Source organism: Oreochromis aureus, linkage group 14 (genome assembly GCF_013358895.1).
Source record: "Oreochromis aureus strain Israel breed Guangdong linkage group 14, ZZ_aureus, whole genome shotgun sequence".
Lineage (NCBI taxonomy): Eukaryota > Metazoa > Chordata > Actinopteri > Cichliformes > Cichlidae > Oreochromis > Oreochromis aureus.
Genome location: NC_052955.1, coordinates 7885304 through 7901767, shown reverse-complemented (window position 1 = coordinate 7901767; position 16464 = coordinate 7885304). Strand labels below are relative to the sequence as shown.

At 39.4% G+C, this 16464-nt stretch overlaps 2 protein-coding genes across 5 annotated transcripts in view; one reads left to right on the top strand and one right to left on the bottom strand.

Moving 5' to 3' along the window:
- Positions 1–390: 390 nt before the first annotated feature.
- pgr (progesterone receptor) lies at positions 391–7522 on the top strand. The gene is made up of 8 exons (XM_031751242.2): positions 391–2535; positions 2835–2944; positions 3644–3760; positions 3968–4273; positions 4544–4688; positions 4837–4967; positions 5251–5408; positions 5502–7522. Exons 1-8 carry the CDS (start codon positions 1637–1639, stop codon positions 5655–5657), a joined length of 2022 nt encoding a protein of 673 aa, XP_031607102.2. The 5' UTR covers positions 391–1636; the 3' UTR covers positions 5658–7522.
- The window catches only part of LOC116329243 (rho GTPase-activating protein 42), a 72860-nt gene continuing 62969 nt past the window's right edge, over positions 6574–16464 (bottom strand). For 2 of the 4 annotated variants that reach the window (XM_031751237.2, XM_039598219.1), the window contains 8 exons: positions 16304–16409; positions 15946–16105; positions 10811–10961; positions 10183–10590; positions 9738–9894; positions 8898–8960; positions 8722–8801; positions 6574–7896 (listed from right to left, as the gene is read on the bottom strand). In XM_031751237.2, coding sequence (XP_031607097.1) covers positions 7808–7896; positions 8722–8801; positions 8898–8960; positions 9738–9894; positions 10183–10590; positions 10811–10961; positions 15946–16105; positions 16304–16409 — 1214 coding nt within the window. In that variant the 3' untranslated portion in view covers positions 6574–7807. The remainder of the gene's footprint in view (positions 7897–8721; positions 8802–8897; positions 8961–9737; positions 9895–10182; positions 10591–10810; positions 10962–15945; positions 16106–16303; positions 16410–16464) is intronic. The other 2 variants (XM_031751238.2, XM_031751239.2) reach the window with 2 other exon arrangements.

Below are 16464 nucleotides of genomic sequence, written 5' to 3'. Positions count from 1 at the left end.
AAATTGTTTTTCTTAAATGCTGTTCTTTGTCAAAATATTAATTACCCGAGTATAATGTTTATTTAATGTTATTAAAGTTACTGCAGGTTATCTTCATCCCATGAGAGATTATGGGTTTTTAAAATCATTGCACCACATGCTGTTGTGCTCTCTCATGCTTGGTGTCAGGCATCTGAGAACAGTGTGACCTGTCATGTAGACATCCAGCTCGCCTCCATATAGCGAGGCAGAAAGACTAAAAGCTACAACCAGGCTTTAACTGTCAAGCCTGTGAATAATGCAGCTGTAAAGCATTTACACCAAGGTCAGACATGGATGTTATAAAACAGCAAAACTGATAAAATTACCACCAGAAGAATCTATAACATCAACATTCTGAGGAAATTTACCCATGTGTCTGAAATATTAGAAATTTAATTAAATGAGAGGTTTTATCGAAGCCTGATGGTGGTCAATGGGAGCTATATTTACAGTTTAAAAACTTGTGAGAAAACTAGGCCATTGCAGCACATTAAAGAACACATTATGGAGATATGAAGAGCAATTACAGCATGAGAATTGTTTCTGATGTTGTCAAAAACATGACGCAGGAGATAGGGGCCAAGGTCTTTGTGTGAATAATAACGACATGCATCAGCAACATTCACATTTGACTGATTTCCTTTAAAAATAAAACCCTCTATAATATCTAACAAGGTTAAGGCTAAAGATAAAACAAAAAAGTCATTCAAGGTAAAGGGCAATTTTATAATACATTAGCCATTAGATGGACACAATATGGGTGATATTCTTCACTTTATCAAAGTCTTTTTATATATTCATCTGTCTACAGTAAAATGATGCTTAAACGCAGGGTTAGTTTCCGAGCACTATGAAATCTATCAAATATGAAAAAGAAAACAGTCAATTAAAGTCATAAAAATATTCCTTTGAAGAAAACTAATAAAACAGACAAAAGCAAGAACAAAATATTTGTGATTTAGCAGAAATCACAAGGGTGATGTTGGAAATGATTATCCATTTTGCGAGTTACTGTTTTTTTTTCGTCTTTCCGATGGCGATAAGAGTTTCTAGTACTTTCTCCTTTGGTAATAATGCCTTCCCCATATTTTACTTAATTCATGAACTGTAGGGCGGAGACAAAAGACCTTTGGCACTGAAGTGATGCACTGTTGATTCTCCTCTTTGGTCTATTGTTTAAGTCTGGTGTGAGCGCAGTGCAACCACATAGATGTCTTGGCTTGGATTCTTCCCCTGGCAACCTTTGGAGGACGTTTATAGTCAGAATGAGGAATACTGCGAATATGTGAAACAGGAATAGAAAAATCGATGTGACTTTTAAAGATGACTACTGCCAGCACAAGGTTATGCTTATAAATCTGCCGAGATTATCGACTGGGGAGTTGCGCTCTCATCAACATTGGCCAAAACTTTGTTTTATTTTTTTCGTTATACAAACAAGTGAAAAAATATAGATATATATTAATGGAATAGACCTCATGTGAAAGAAAGACAAGTGACTGCCTTTCTCCACGGGGAGGAGGACTACAGGAAGGTTACCAAATCACAGCTTATCATACACCTTCCAACCTCCGAGCGCTCTCCACTCTCTGTTGTGCGCATAGAGGTTCACAAAATGGAGAATAAAGCAAACGGGAAGATGGGCACCAACAGTACTTCGGTCACTGATTCCACCGAAGCAAGCCTAAGTGATGTGATTGAAGCTGGATACAGTAGGTCGAATACAAAATTGCCGGCCGATTCACGGTCTCTAAATTGCATGTCCTCCGTGCGTAATTTTGGAAACGTTAACACAATGATCCAAGGTCTTAATTCAAGCCCTGACTGCGCAGTTTTTAAAGACTGTAACATACTCGAGCCTTCAGTTGGAGCAAAACATTTTTATGACCGTAACAGAGACTATCTGAAATGTGACGGTGTTCCATGGGAGGATTTTGTTATAGTTCAGAGGACAAACGTGGCCACATCCGAAAGTTTACCAGGCGCAAGTCTCCCCTCCACCTCCGGGGCTTGCAAGTTCATCAAAGATGAAAAGGAGCCTTCTGTGATTATGGACATCCCCTGTCAGAACTTTAATCCATCACCCGAGATTTCTGCTCTCGATACTGACACCGACAGAAAGCAGCACTTAGGGCTTAGCGAAGGTGAATCGACAAGTTTCGCATCAGCCGCTGCAGTTTCCCGACCGGGGCTGGAGGTCTCTCCAAACTTTCTTGTGGACTTGAACCAGTCAGACCAGCTTGTGAACCCAGTAAGGGCTGACTCCAGATGTGGTTTGTCCGGGAAAGCTGCCATTAGCTTCGATCCCAACGCGCAAACAGCTGGGCAACTGTCGATATATAAGACTGATGTTCCTCGTTGGCAGATGCAAGCATCTCCAGGTGAGACCCAGTATTGGGGACAGTCGGCGGGGGTAAACGAGGACCCGTTCAGAACTAGTGGCTACAATGGGATGCAGAACCAGACCCAGACTCTTCCTCAGAGGAACCCATCTCCTTTCTCCACATTCCTCGGGTAACTACTACTCGCAATAACTGCGACAAAATCTTAATCCTATTAATCATAACAGTGTCGCAAAACTATTAACACAGTTTGGGTAGGTGTGAATGTTGGCATGTGTAACTCAAGGATCAAAAAGTAGCCTAATTAATTACACAACTGTCAACAAATACTTTATCATTTTACAGCGACGAACGGGTTTCTAGGTATTTCTGAATGTAACAAAAATATTTTATCTAATGCGGAGTCCACAGCGCTCAGTAGTCTTTGTCTGAATATTTTTTCTCTGCACATATATTTACTTTTTTCCCCAGTATGCCACCCCAGAGACTGTGTGTGATCTGTAGTGATGAGGCATCTGGCTGCCACTATGGAGTCTTAACGTGTGGGAGCTGTAAAGTATTTTTTAAAAGAGCGGTTGAAGGTGAGCAAAGAAAATCTTGAACAAATGTCAACACACACACACACACACACACACACACACACACACATATATATATGTATATATGTGTGTATTTCAGTAAAATACTTCACATTAAAGGTAAAGTCATCAAGTAGCCTACAACACTTTAATTACTTTCATTTTTATTTTAGCTCAAATTTTACCATCTTTTCTTTAAATTATCATGTGAACTCAATGCACATATTCATTCCTCACACTTTGTTTTCACTGCTTTACTCCTTACTGTGTCTTTTTCTTTCTTTTGATTCTGTCCTCATGTCCGTCATTCAACATGCTGCGTAATGTACTACTAATGTGATACTACTATATTTAAGCAAATGAAAAATCTCTCTTAGTACTTAGACATGTATTTTCTATGTTAATCTTTAAAAATTGTTCCTAAAAACAAGCTAAAAGAATAATAATGACCTTTTGTGGTAGTTGTTAATAGTTATTAGCAACAGTATCACAGTTACTAGTGTACATCCTGTTCTTCCACTTGGGAGTTTTTTTCCCCTGTTATCTTTCAGTGTGAGATATATTAGAGCCACCATGTCTCACCGTGGCCATGTCACTCTGTCCTCACATCTAATTTTCTGCCAGAGTGCTGCCTCAGTGTGGAGTACAGTATTCATTCCTGCTAAAAATGTTTTGCATTGTCTGTACCTATTCATTCAACAGGCCATCACAGCTATCTCTGTGCTGGGCGGAATGACTGCATTGTGGACAAAATTCGGAGAAAAAATTGCCCCGCATGTCGCCTTCGAAAGTGCTATCAAGCAGGAATGATGCTTGGAGGTATCATTTGGTTTTATTTATCATGTAGTCCCAAGAAACCATGATTAAAACCAAAGAGAATATTCCGGATGTTTAGATTAAAAAGAAAATCATGACTCAAAAAACCAAAAAAAACCCCTCAGAATATTTTAATCTTTCAAATGTCTTATTGGCACAAATTTAGTGGTTTGCCATCAGATCAAACCAGACCTTGTGTTCATGTCACAGGGAGGAAACTGAAGCGCTTTGGGGCCTTGAAAGACACAGGTTTGACCCCATCCCTGATGTTCCGGTCCCACTTGACCATGCCCGGTGACAGCCAAGCCTTGACTCCCATGTCTTACATACCAGGCATTCATGACCTACAACTCTCCCAACAAATGATCAGCATCCTTGAAAACATCGAACCAGAGGTGGTGTACTCTGGTTATGACAACTCCCAGCCTGATGTTCCCCATCTTCTGCTCACCAGTCTCAACAGGCTGTGTGAGAAACAGCTGATGTGGATTGTGAAGTGGTCAAAATCTCTCCCAGGTAACAGCTTTCTGCAACTCAGGGCCATTGCAGTTGTTGTCATGGGGATCTAGTGGCAAGCCTTATTGGAAGTCTAAAGTCCTAAACGCCAAGATAGAAGACTTTGTAATGCCTTGAATACTGTCACCGAGTCAAGTGTTTGACAGGAAATTTTAATATAGTTTAATATGACTGTAAACACCTACAGAGACAAAAATATTACTGTTACTGGAAAACCATATATATATGAGAAGAAATGTTATGAATTAAATGTTCTTCTTCTTTTTTTAGGTTTTCGTAATCTACACATCAATGATCAGATGACACTCATCCAGTACTCATGGATGAACCTGATGGTGTTCTCTCTTGGGTGGCGCTCCTTTCAGAATGTCACCAGTGAATATTTATACTTTGCACCTGATCTGATTCTTAGCCAGTAAGTAAACACAGTCATCGGCAACTGAAGTTGGCTTTCGGTTGGTGATGACTCATGAACTCTTTTATCCACAAGTTAGTGATTTCAGTTGAGAAAGAGTCTACTGGTTATCCAGAGACGTAAACCACTTTGTGCTTTTGTCCATTAGGGAGCAAATGAGGAGATCTCCAATTTATGACCTCTGCCTAGCGATACAGTTTATTCCTCAGGAGTTTGCAAATCTTCAAGTTACACGCGAAGAGTTTCTTTGCATGAAAGCCATAATATTGCTTAACACAGGTAAGACTCTTACGCCGTTAAGGAGACTTACAAACTAAGCTATGATCAGTTACAGCTGCACTGCACAATAAAGACAGTTTTATAAAAGCAGTGTGCATCTTGACAAGATTTATGTAGCAACTGCTATCAATCCTAGTTTTACTAACGGCATTTACCTTTAAAATCTTGCTGGCTGGCACTTGCATAACACCTCCCCAGTATTTCTTTACTTTTTCTAACAGTACTGTTTTGAAATGTTTAGTCCGATTTTTTTTAAATATGCAAATATCTTCTCTGCACTTAGTGCCTCTTGAAGGATTAAAAAGTCAGGCAGCATTTGATGAAATGAGACAAAACTACGTCCGGGAGCTGACCAAGGCTATTCACATGAAGGAGAAGGGCATCGTGGCAAGTTCCCAGCGGTTCTACCACCTCACCAGACTCATGGATGCCATTCATGATGTAGGCTCCCCCACAGAGCTCAGTATAACTGTATATATGTTTTTGCCACTTTAACAACTACCAAGACACAAATTGATGTTTCTTTTTTAACAGATAGTAAAGAAGGTCAACCTATTCTGTTTGAGTACCTTCATCCAGGCAGATGCCATGAAAGTGGAGTTTCCAGAGATGATGACAGAGGTCATTGCCTCCCAGCTTCCCAAGGTCCTTGCAGGCATGGTGAGGCCCCTCTTATTCCACAGCAAATGACATTGCCAACACAGAAACTGCAGCTCTGTGAAGACAGCTTGTGTCTGGATTACTCATCCCATTGTTACTGGATTCTTCAGAGCCTTCATTCATTCTGATTTGCCAAAATACCTCTAATTTGCTTGAGGTGAAACAGGATGACCACATTTCTTAAAATGTTTTTAGCAGAGACATATCTTGAAAATTATACATTTAGAGGCATCAATCAATAAAGTTCCTATGTTTTATTCAGGTGTAACCACCATTTCCATTCCTACAAGTTGTGTATAAAGCTTGCTTTGAACATAGTAGGTTTTAAGAAAACCATTAGAGATATTTTTGTATTCAAAACAAATAAAAAATAAATACAAAAATGCTAACATTTGTCAAGGAAAGGTGCAGAATAAATTGAAATTTGTGACTTAGGCTAATCAATAAAGGATACCAGCATAGTGACTTACTATACCTACTTAAGGAAGGTGAAACTAACTAAAAAATAAAAATAACTAAAATAACTAAAGTGACCTAAAGCCATAAATCTCATAACAAAACTTAGCTCACCAGCTTTAATTTACATCCATATCTGCATCAACATGTAAATAATGAGATCTTAATGCGATGCAAGTGACAACTGCAAACATGTTTAATACCATTAATGTTGCACTGTTAAGAAATCCAGACCATTCAGGACAATAACCACATTTTCTCCTGAGTTATCGCAACTTCTGAGTTCTTTGTCCAGGAAATGCTACAAACTTGAAGTAAAACATTACTGGCTTGACAAAATTAAAGGGTCCAAATGTAAAAAATAAAATAAAATTTATTGTCATGTCGTTATGGATAGGAAGAACACAGTGCTATCCTCGAGGAGGACTTTACTGCTGCAAAGCTTTATCTCCACTCACTAACTATAGCAAAGAAATTTGGACAATTGGTCTAATAAATCATGCTTAAGTTTATTTATAGACATGTTTATGCACTGTCAGGATACAGTAGATGTCTGCAAGGCAGCAAACTTCCAGTATATAAAAGGATGCCAAATGTTACATATTTGGGATATGAATATCATTTCTGTGATATAATTTGCCCCTGCAAATTCAGACTCTAAGGGAGTACAAGTCTGGCGTCGCTGTTCAAGGCCGCTTTGCATTCCTAACATGTAAAAGGAATAGAAAAGAACATCCTGATCTTGGCAACAGCGAAACTAAAAATGCACTCCCAGAAATAATTTGGCTAGCCAGAGAAACCTTTACTTCAAAGTGATCTTGTTGTTGATTTTTCTTTTATGCTTTTCTTAAACGGTATCAATGAAGTTAACTTTTTATGTAATTAGAAACATTTCTTTAGAAAAATGCTGTGACAGAAATAGAACTTTATCTGTTAACGCGATGCTAGTCTAGTTGTCATTACCAGTACACCGGTGTATCAAGGACACTTCTCGTAACATTCATTTGTAACATTATAAAACAAACGTGATATATATTATTGTGAGCAGTGTATAGTAATAATAAAAATAATAATGTCATGAGAAGTAAATATCTTTTGATGTGGAATTACAGAGAAAAAGACTTACAAACTTTAATGTACATTACAGTACCGTGTAGCTACTGAACCAGAAAGTGCACTGCAGCAGTGAGGAGATTCAGTGGATGAGCAATGATCAGAGTACAAAAACATGAAAATTAAGGTGCAAACCCATTATACTTTTTTTTCTATTAGATTCAAATAGATTTTCTCATTTTAAATCACAGCTTGTTAAATTACAGTCAGTAAAAATGTTTATGAGACAGCAGATTTCCATTAACTTCTTGACGAATATTTTTTGCTGATATAATGGGAAGTTAAAATATGATATTTTTTCTGAGAATAAAATGCGTGAAATGGGATATGATATTGTTTGGTGATTTTGTAAGTGAACACTGTCACTCAGTGCAGCCAGCAGACAACATAATTAAATCATAATAATGTCCATTCTCTGGAAGCACACAATAGTCGTTACAGTAAGGGAGGTATATCTTTGGACTTGTCGCACTGTTTAAGCAATTATTGACCTGCTTGATAACTGCTAAAAATGCATAATATGCATTAGTATAATAATAGGGACATTTAAGCACATTGTGTGAATTTTTTTTTCCATGGATACCATGAAAAGATGCAACGTTTACCACCTGTCAGAGGAAGACGACATAATTCTCTGGGATTAAACCTGTTTTTCCTTCGTATGTTGCTTGGAGCCAGCCTGGTTCAACAGAGGGGTAGACTACAGGACAGGAGAGAGAAAAACATACCAAGAAAAAACAGATTCAGACTTCTGATCTGGAATAAGCTGATTTGAATCACTGAGCCTATATTTGACTGCATAATTTACAAGAATTAATGAATTATTATTATTATTATTATTAGATTGAGGAGGGCTCTGGGCTAGTCTGCTCTTCAGATTCAGTCCCTATGAAGTATTTGTATTTTAGCCATTGTGAAAGCAACTCAAACAGTTTAAACCATTAAAAGTAAACTAAATTATTGTGGAGATTCACCAAAACAAAGGGAAACAGCTGTAAAATGTCCGGTAAATACAATCTAGCAGAGATTTGCTGAATTAAGATGTAGAGAAAATGGAGAGCAATAAAAGTCTGCCTGCTAGTAAATTGTGGGGAGCATTTGTTGACATTTTTGCATTTGGCTCTGCTGGCTGTGCTAAGAGGAAACCGGCACTGGTGCCTTTCATTACCAGGTTACAGTGACCTGCCTACACTGTTTGTGGGCCAAGTCATCTCTTAATGGAAACAAGCAAGAGGCAATAAAAAAAAATCCTGGCACTGTTTGGTTGTTCATAATGTATATGGGAGTGTCACGCTAAGAGCAAACATTTTCCATTTCAACACTGAAAATTCACCAAGTTCCTGCTCTTTGCTGTCAGCACACGTCAGGCAAATTACCCCCTCTGTGTGTACAGTATTTACACTTCCGATCAGCCTTTCAACGAATCATTTGCAATCTTTAACCCGAACACTTTTGCTGTAAACCGAAGGTGAGCTTATAAGCATACAGTTAAATGTGCGTATGTGTTTGCGCTTTTTCTGCTCACCGTTTGAGAAGTGTGCCCCCTGTGGGAAGCTGAGCTCATGACTGTGCTCTGCCTCACAGGAATACATTGCCTTGGCATCTCTGTAAAGACAACAAAAATATGCTTAGTAATGTAAAGGAGATAAGTGTGGGATTGATTAGGTCAAAGGCTTGTTTGGTGTTGTAATTTTACATCACCTTCCAACTGGAGCAGACTGTTGGGTGGAGGCATTTTCAAAAAGCAATGCTCGGGCAGCCACCCTGAAAACAATCGGAAAAAAAACAACAGAGTTCAGTGCACTTCATTGTGTAAAGTATGTCAAGCCATAATTATTCCATTAAAGACATGTATGAGTGACAATTAAGATGATTTTAAGATAATGAAACACTGTAACTGTGTGTTATCTATTATAATGTATCAGTGCTGGGTTGGTTTACTTGCTCTTGCCAGCATTTTTCATTATTGAGAATGAAATGAAAGGCTTAACCACACAATATGGGAGGTTTCCTTCCTTCTGGCAGACTCAACTTTAACACAAAGCTCAACTGAGTTAAACTATATAACTATATAGCAAGGCTGCACTTGACCCTGGACATAACAACCCCAGAGTCATGGGGACAATAGAGTCTAGGGCAAGTTAGCTGGATGCTATACGGGAAAACTAATTGAAAGACAAGTGTGACTGGCTTCTTAGACACGACAAGTCAAACTATCTATTCATCTCAAGAGATCTAGTGCAGACTGGTGCTGGGTCACAGCAACCCAAGAGCAAGCAGAATGTAATTAAGGCCAGCTCTCCCACCAGAGCAGAAAAGACATAAATCTCACAACACACACTCATCTGTTCTTAGAAACCTCTCGATGCTCGTAAACAGATGAAGGAGAAGGCCGAAAACTCAGAGGGCAAACAGAGAGGAAGGGAGATTGAAAGAAAATCAAGTTGTGTAAAAGCCTGGTTGACTTGTATTTATTTTGTGGAGACATGTTAAACTCTAACTTATGATGAGAAAAATTATATGCTTTTTAAAGCTCTTTACACTGAGCCAGGTCTTTGGTAGCCGTTGCTGACTGAAGTGTCCATCCTGCGGCGGATCACTTGTTTTGGTGGAAGGTTTGGGTGCTCAGTAGGCTTTAAACTCTCTTTGGACTCCAGTGTTGATAAACTTTGGACAGATCCAGAGCAGCTCCTGTGGCCTGAAGGGCGACACACAAATAATAACTTGTAAATGACACATAGAAACAAAAGGCAGACACTAAGGAACAGCTATCACGCTGCACCGAATAAATCAGGAAATAACTAAATTTTCACAAGCTACTGTCAGTGTTTGAAAGCCCTTGAAGAATAAATCATAACAGTGAAAACTACCCAGTTTATCTATTCTGTCCTGAAATTTCACTTTCATGAGATTCTGATCGACTTGATTTTAAGTCAAAATAACTGCAAATTACGTTTCAAATGGCATCGCTTCACGATTATCGTACCTTCGGATATATGCAATGATTTGAGAGAGGGTGCAGTGGAGCGGTTCAGCAGCTCTGGCCTGAGGTCAGCACGACAGTGTGGGGCTTTCTTGGGTGCAGGAGACAGCCTTGGTGTTGTGCTGACTGAGGATGAGCTAAGAGCATCCTCTGACTCGCCATCTGTGCGTCCTGTGTCCTCCCTGGAGCTCGAGTCGGGACTGCTGACAAACACGGCACTCTGGGGGCCATTTGAAAGCTGTGAAGGTGTCCGGCGGAGGTCCAGGAGTGACTTGTCCTGACATGTCCTCTGTCTAGAGGAAGCTGTTTTGGAGGAGGTGTTTTGCTCAGAGGAATGGGAAGACAGAGACTCTATACTCCCCATGGGGGTGCTGTCGGGACTGCTGCTCAAAGCATCACCTATGCAGGGACCAGAGATGAGGCACACAAGGCCCTCATTAAAATCTGCTTAGCAAGTAAATGATTTTAGCTTCTTTGCAATTTAGAGAAAAAACGATATTAAACGATATTATATTATTCATTGGCTTTAGAGAGCTGGCCTAAATGTAGGAGACTGTGTGTAAAGATTCCTAAAAGATATTAAAGGCGTGGTTTAACAAATTGTGACACTCATCACTTCCTTGGTACTCACTTTCTGCATCTGCAAGACACAGTGTAGGAGTGTAGAGGCTCCGGGGTTTCCGGGGCCCTGTGGACAGACAGATGGCCCTGCTCCTGCGAGAGCCAGGTCGACTCTGGGGCTGGGGCAGAGGCACATTGGGATCTGGAGGCTGGAGGAAGATCTACAGGTCCAGAAAGATGCACTGATTACTCAATACAAATACAGAAACTATGTATTTCTATACAGTCTTACATTTCAACATGATTTTTTATCAATACTCTTCAAACACTCTCAGTACTCAGTTTATATATTTTGATGAACTAACAGAGACTTCCCTCAGACCGTGACTAACTTTCCTCAGCCCTCAGCCTCAAATCTTAACCACCACTGAGACACTGTACACTCTGGACACACATGACTGTGTTAGTACCCACCCAGCAAATCTTGCTTTTTATATCTCTGGTTTAACGGTTCTGTAAGTAAACATAATTATAGCAGCTATGTAAAAGTATAGTAAAATATTTATCCTACATAGAAAATTTTGTTGGTTGTTTGCAGAATCCTCAGTTTGGACCTGAAATACGAGGTTATTGCATCATTGGTTCTCCAGCACCATCAATAATATCTTATTTTTTATCATTGGACATCATCTTCCCTGGTAAGAAAAAATACTTATCAGGAAAATATTAAATAAGGTGACAGACACATTGCTCAAGGACAGCTTTTACAATAGGGCAATAGCCTATGATAATATTTATATTTATAACAAGATTGAGTGATTGTGCTTCTCATGCCACCCCTCGGGGGCTCATTCAGAGCCAGAAAAAACCCTGTTATTAGCGACTGAAGTTGAATTACCTCCGTGTTTCGGTGTGTATTGATAGCCGGTCTAGCACTTACACTTATAAAAGGATGAGATGGAACCTCACCTTTTCTGACCGCGCCACACCTGTCATGATACATCATATCTGTCAATCTGTTGGATACACCCAGGAGGCTAAGTAATTATGAAACAGACAACAAAGAGAATCTTCCAAGTGTAAGGAGACTGTTTAGTTTTTCATCTATTTGATTTACATCATATTTCAGGATCATCTGAATGTATGCATTATTTGGGTTACATCTAATATTAGATTCCTTTACAGTGTTGCCTTAATGAGTATAAAGATGGTGGCTGCTAGGACTGCTAAGATTGCCAATTTCCCTTTATCTGTAATTGCATTTATTTGTCTTTAATTTGATATCTCATGTATAGAAAAACAATCACTTGTCCATTGAACAAGCTACCTAACTGTCATTAATTGCCCACCTTTAAAACAGCCTTTGTGATTCTGTGTTTAAATGTTCTTATGACACTGGGTGTTCAGTAAACCAGCACATCTTCTCTGTAGTTTTTTTCTTGATCATTTGAGCTGGAAAGGATTCAGAAGCAAACCCAAAGGATCATGAGGAGCAGCATGTATGCCTTCAATGTATCTGTGAGACTAAAAAGGTAGAACTTCAGGGCGAGACCCTAAAGCAACGAAGAAAGTGTGTAGAACCCATTTCAAGAAAGTCAAGACTGATTTAATAAGAGATAGTATATAGATAGATAGTAGAGAGAAATTCTATATGCATCTAACCAGCCTCTGTAATGATAGTAGTGAAGCTCACTATAGGAACATACAATCTAAACCAAATTTACCTGAATCTGTATCCACTCTTGATAGTGGAAAATCCTGCCAGTTTGCTCAAACCTGTTCTGCTCATAGTCATAGGTACTGTACCTTTGCACCATATAAGCATAAAAGACCTGCTGCAGTCCCCCAAATGGAGTCTCAGGTTCAGGAACCATAAACCTCAAAAGCTTATGTGCCATTTAATCCAGTCTCTACCCCTCGTGTGCCTTATAGCTCCACATTGGCTTCTCATACACCTTCAAAGTGAGTTTTGACACATAACCCTCTCTCTCCTTATATACCAGAAGCCAATCTACAGCTCTACAAGCACCTCAAGTGCCCATTAAAGGCCAAATAATTTGCCTCCTGATCAAATGCCACCAATCTGTTCCTTTGTATGTTCCCATCAAGTCCAACCCTCTGTATCTGCAGGGGCTTAGCATAGTTTGCCAACCTATGACCTATATTTTCAGTTACCACCAGTTCAGGGGGCCATGGCCGCATTGTATGCAGTTTGACCTCCACCCATTATTACTGAAACCTCACTCTATTTGTTCTCCTTTGCCTACCCTTCCAGTAACGTTGCTCCGTGTGAATACCAGTGTGTACCTCAGCAGTCTGTACAGCAGCCTCGGGCCCAATACAGGGTCTCCTACTCAACTACAGTATCATGCTCCCCACAACTCTCTGGTGCAAAACAGGTGTTTGTTTTAGATGCAAAAGTCAGCATCCAGGCATAATGAAGAGAACCCAGACATCCAGAGTGTTGCACTTGAACCCACAGATTATATTATCTAAAGTCAGGTAATTAGAATAAGACTTAGAAACAAGATTAGGACCTTTGATACCTATGCTGTCTTAGATGATGGATGGAGCATACTAAGTTGACTCAGGGTGCAGCCAAGCATCTTGATTTGAAGGGGAGCCAGAAAAGCTTAAACTGTGCACAGAGAGACCACAGACAGAAATGCCACAAGTCAAATGTGTTAACCTCCAAGTTTCTCCCGCTTCATGCCCTAGGAAAAGGTTTTCAAATGACTGTGCATTCACCTCTGACATCATAATGTTTGTTGAGCAGCATTATCCTGTGGATAAATTAAAACTTCTAACTTTTAACTGCACATCGTTGTTGGGTCCAACAATCCATTCTCCCTAACACCTACTGAAATAGTTCAATAAAGCTCAAAGGGAGCATGAGCACAGTGAGCACATGGTTGGGGTGGTCATTACAACTTCTCTTGGTGAGTCAGCTGATTCTGATTGCTTATTCACCTCACAAGACAACCCATACACCGAATTAAAGAAAAAATGCTGACACCTCCACCCTCCCTTCAGAAGTGAGAGGTTGATTCATCAAAGATCAAACAGGGGTATGAATGTCTTACTTGCAGAAACATATGCTGCCCAGAGACAAGAAAAAAATCACTGTGATAGCAACAAGGATGTAGCTGACTTACCTTCTTCTAGGTTGAGGTTATGCAAACTGACCTTCTGGTCCATAGTCGCTGACTGTTTTGGGCCTTTAACTATCAAACTTGGATGTTGTGGTGAATAATGTTTAATATTAACACCAGATACTCTCATATTGAATTCCTACAGTTCGATTCTGACAGTTTCCTTATGTCCCTCAGACATTTCACTGCATGCAGAAAAGAGCCCCATGAGCTTCTTTCTAACTGTGGCAATTTTAAAGAAGAGGCAAGGAGTTGAGAGATGCATTTGCAGCCATGACCCATCCCTGAAAGTCCCAAATCCAGCTTCACTTTAATCCCCCAAATGCTCCTGATTTTGGGTAGTGTGGGAGAGAGAAATTAGGTCCATGAAACCTGCTCTTAGGGTAACAGTGGGAAGTCAAACCATTTTCCACTTTCAGAGGAAAATTTTGTATATTGTGGTAGTTGACATAGAAGGAGTCCTGAACTCTTAACTGATATGATATAAACGTCTGATAGTGTATCTTGATCCTGTTACTCCAACCTAGTGGTTTTAATGGGGCAGCGAGATGCTTCTCTTCAACAGGCTGTCTGTACAAACTCAATTCTTAAAAAGTTAGGACACTGCGTATAGTGTAAAAAAACAAAAAAACAAAAAAGAATGGCATGATTTGTAAATGTCAATTGTAAATGTCTATTGTGCTTTATTCACAATAGAACATAGAAAACATTTAAAAAATATACCCTTTTAATTAAAATATGAGCTCATTTTGAGTTTGAGGCCAGCAACACATCTCAAAAAAGTTTGGCTAGAGACAAAAGGCTGGAAAAGTAAGAGGTAAAAAAAAGAAACAGGTGGGGGAATACCACTCTCTCCCTCAGGCAGCACTGTGTTTAAATCAGGGATGATTCTGTTATTTAAGAGTAACTTCACTGGCTCAGTAACACTCCCAGAAATTATTGTTTAACACAGTTCACTCTGCGATCCACAAAGCAGTTTAAAGCTCTATGGATCAAAGCAGATGCCATATCTGAACACACTCCCCAAATGCTGCAGTCTTCTCTGGGCCAAAGGTAATTGAAAATGGACTGAAGCAAAGTGGAAAACTGTGGTCAGACAAATCTAAATTCTAAATTCTTTTTGGAAAACACAGCTGCAATGTCAACTGGACTAAAGAGGAGAGGAACCATTACATATTATAAGCACTTAGTTAAAAAGTCTGCATCTTTCATAGTATGGCAATGAATTAGTGCCTATGGAATTGGTACCTTGCACTTTTGGAGTGACACTTTCAGTGTTGAAAGGTATATATAGATGGTTTTAGAGCAACCTATACTCCCATCCAGGTGTCTTTATGCTATGCTATGCTGAATTGAAATTATACTTAACCATCATCACTTGTAAGAAATAAACCTTCTTCATGGATCCTGTATTTAAAGATGCATGCCACATCAAATGCTGTGAGCCAATGCAATCATTTTCACTCACTCGGTGCCTTCAGCTATTGGCTCAAAAGCAACAAATTCAATTAAAAAATGAAACAAATATATGAGCACTTGTTACATTTCATCTCAGTGCCAGCTTCTGCTATTTTTTTCTCCTCTGCTCACTGTTTGACTGTATGAGCCTCTAGTACACGGCACAGAGCACACACTCATGCACGCACGTGCGCAAACAGTCACACAGAGAAAGACACACATACACAGTGGCGATGCATCCATTTGTTTTGGCTTGTGCTTTATGTATGATACTACTAGTGGCAACAATGTATTCACGTGACTAAATGTCAATTGAATTTAACATAAACATTGGAATATGAAAGCTCATATAGCATTATAAAACACATTATTCTTGTCGCTCATCTGTGTCTTCTGCTATCTGTTGCTGTCTAGGTGTCGTTTTTTTGAGAAACATGAAAAATGATTATACACCATGAGAGATCTTTCTATAAATCTGTTCTAATAAGGAAATATGGATATTTTACCTCAGAAAACTGCTGCACGAGGAATGTGTTTATTGATGCAGATATAATTAAAAGCATACCAGGCCATTCAAAGTCAAACTGTGACTCACCTTGTTGAAATTTTCAATAAGTATTTCCACCACAATGTTCTGGAACTTAATGTTCATCATGGCGGCAACTGTCTCCTCTTGTGACCGCATCAATGTAGGCCCGAAGATGACGCCCAGGTTTGACACTGTCATCAGGTTGGACTGGTTTTGTGCAGAAACTCTGTGTTTAGAAGACAAGCATATCATACAAGCGTAGGATGCAGTCCTCTATTGCCACTCTAATACTTCACATGTTTAACCATGACGTGAAATCTTTTGGTCTACAAGATAGTGAGAGTTGGTGAGACGCCTACAATTGCGGTGCAGTTCAGGTAATGTTAAGTCTGCAAGTTAATTGATTGATTACAAGAACATGTACCTGACAAGATGCTTTATTAGTAACTCCAGCATTTCCTTGTTTCTTTCAGGCATCTTATGAACCAAAGCATGGACAGCACGCACTCTGTAGTTCTGATCATCGGACTCTGAGAAAGACAGAATAAATAGAAATGAGGGAAGAGTAGAAATGCTGGCCACTAC

Coding starts and splice junctions, on each gene's coding strand:
- pgr (XM_031751242.2), top strand. CDS start 1,637: ATGGAGAATAAAGCAAACGGGAAGATGGGCACCAACAGTACTTCGGTC. Junction 4,274..4,543: donor GTGGTCAAAATCTCTCCCAG/GTAACAGCTTTC, acceptor TTCTTTTTTTAG/GTTTTCGTAATCTACACATC. Junction 4,689..4,836: donor CCTGATCTGATTCTTAGCCA/GTAAGTAAACAC, acceptor TTTGTCCATTAG/GGAGCAAATGAGGAGATCTC.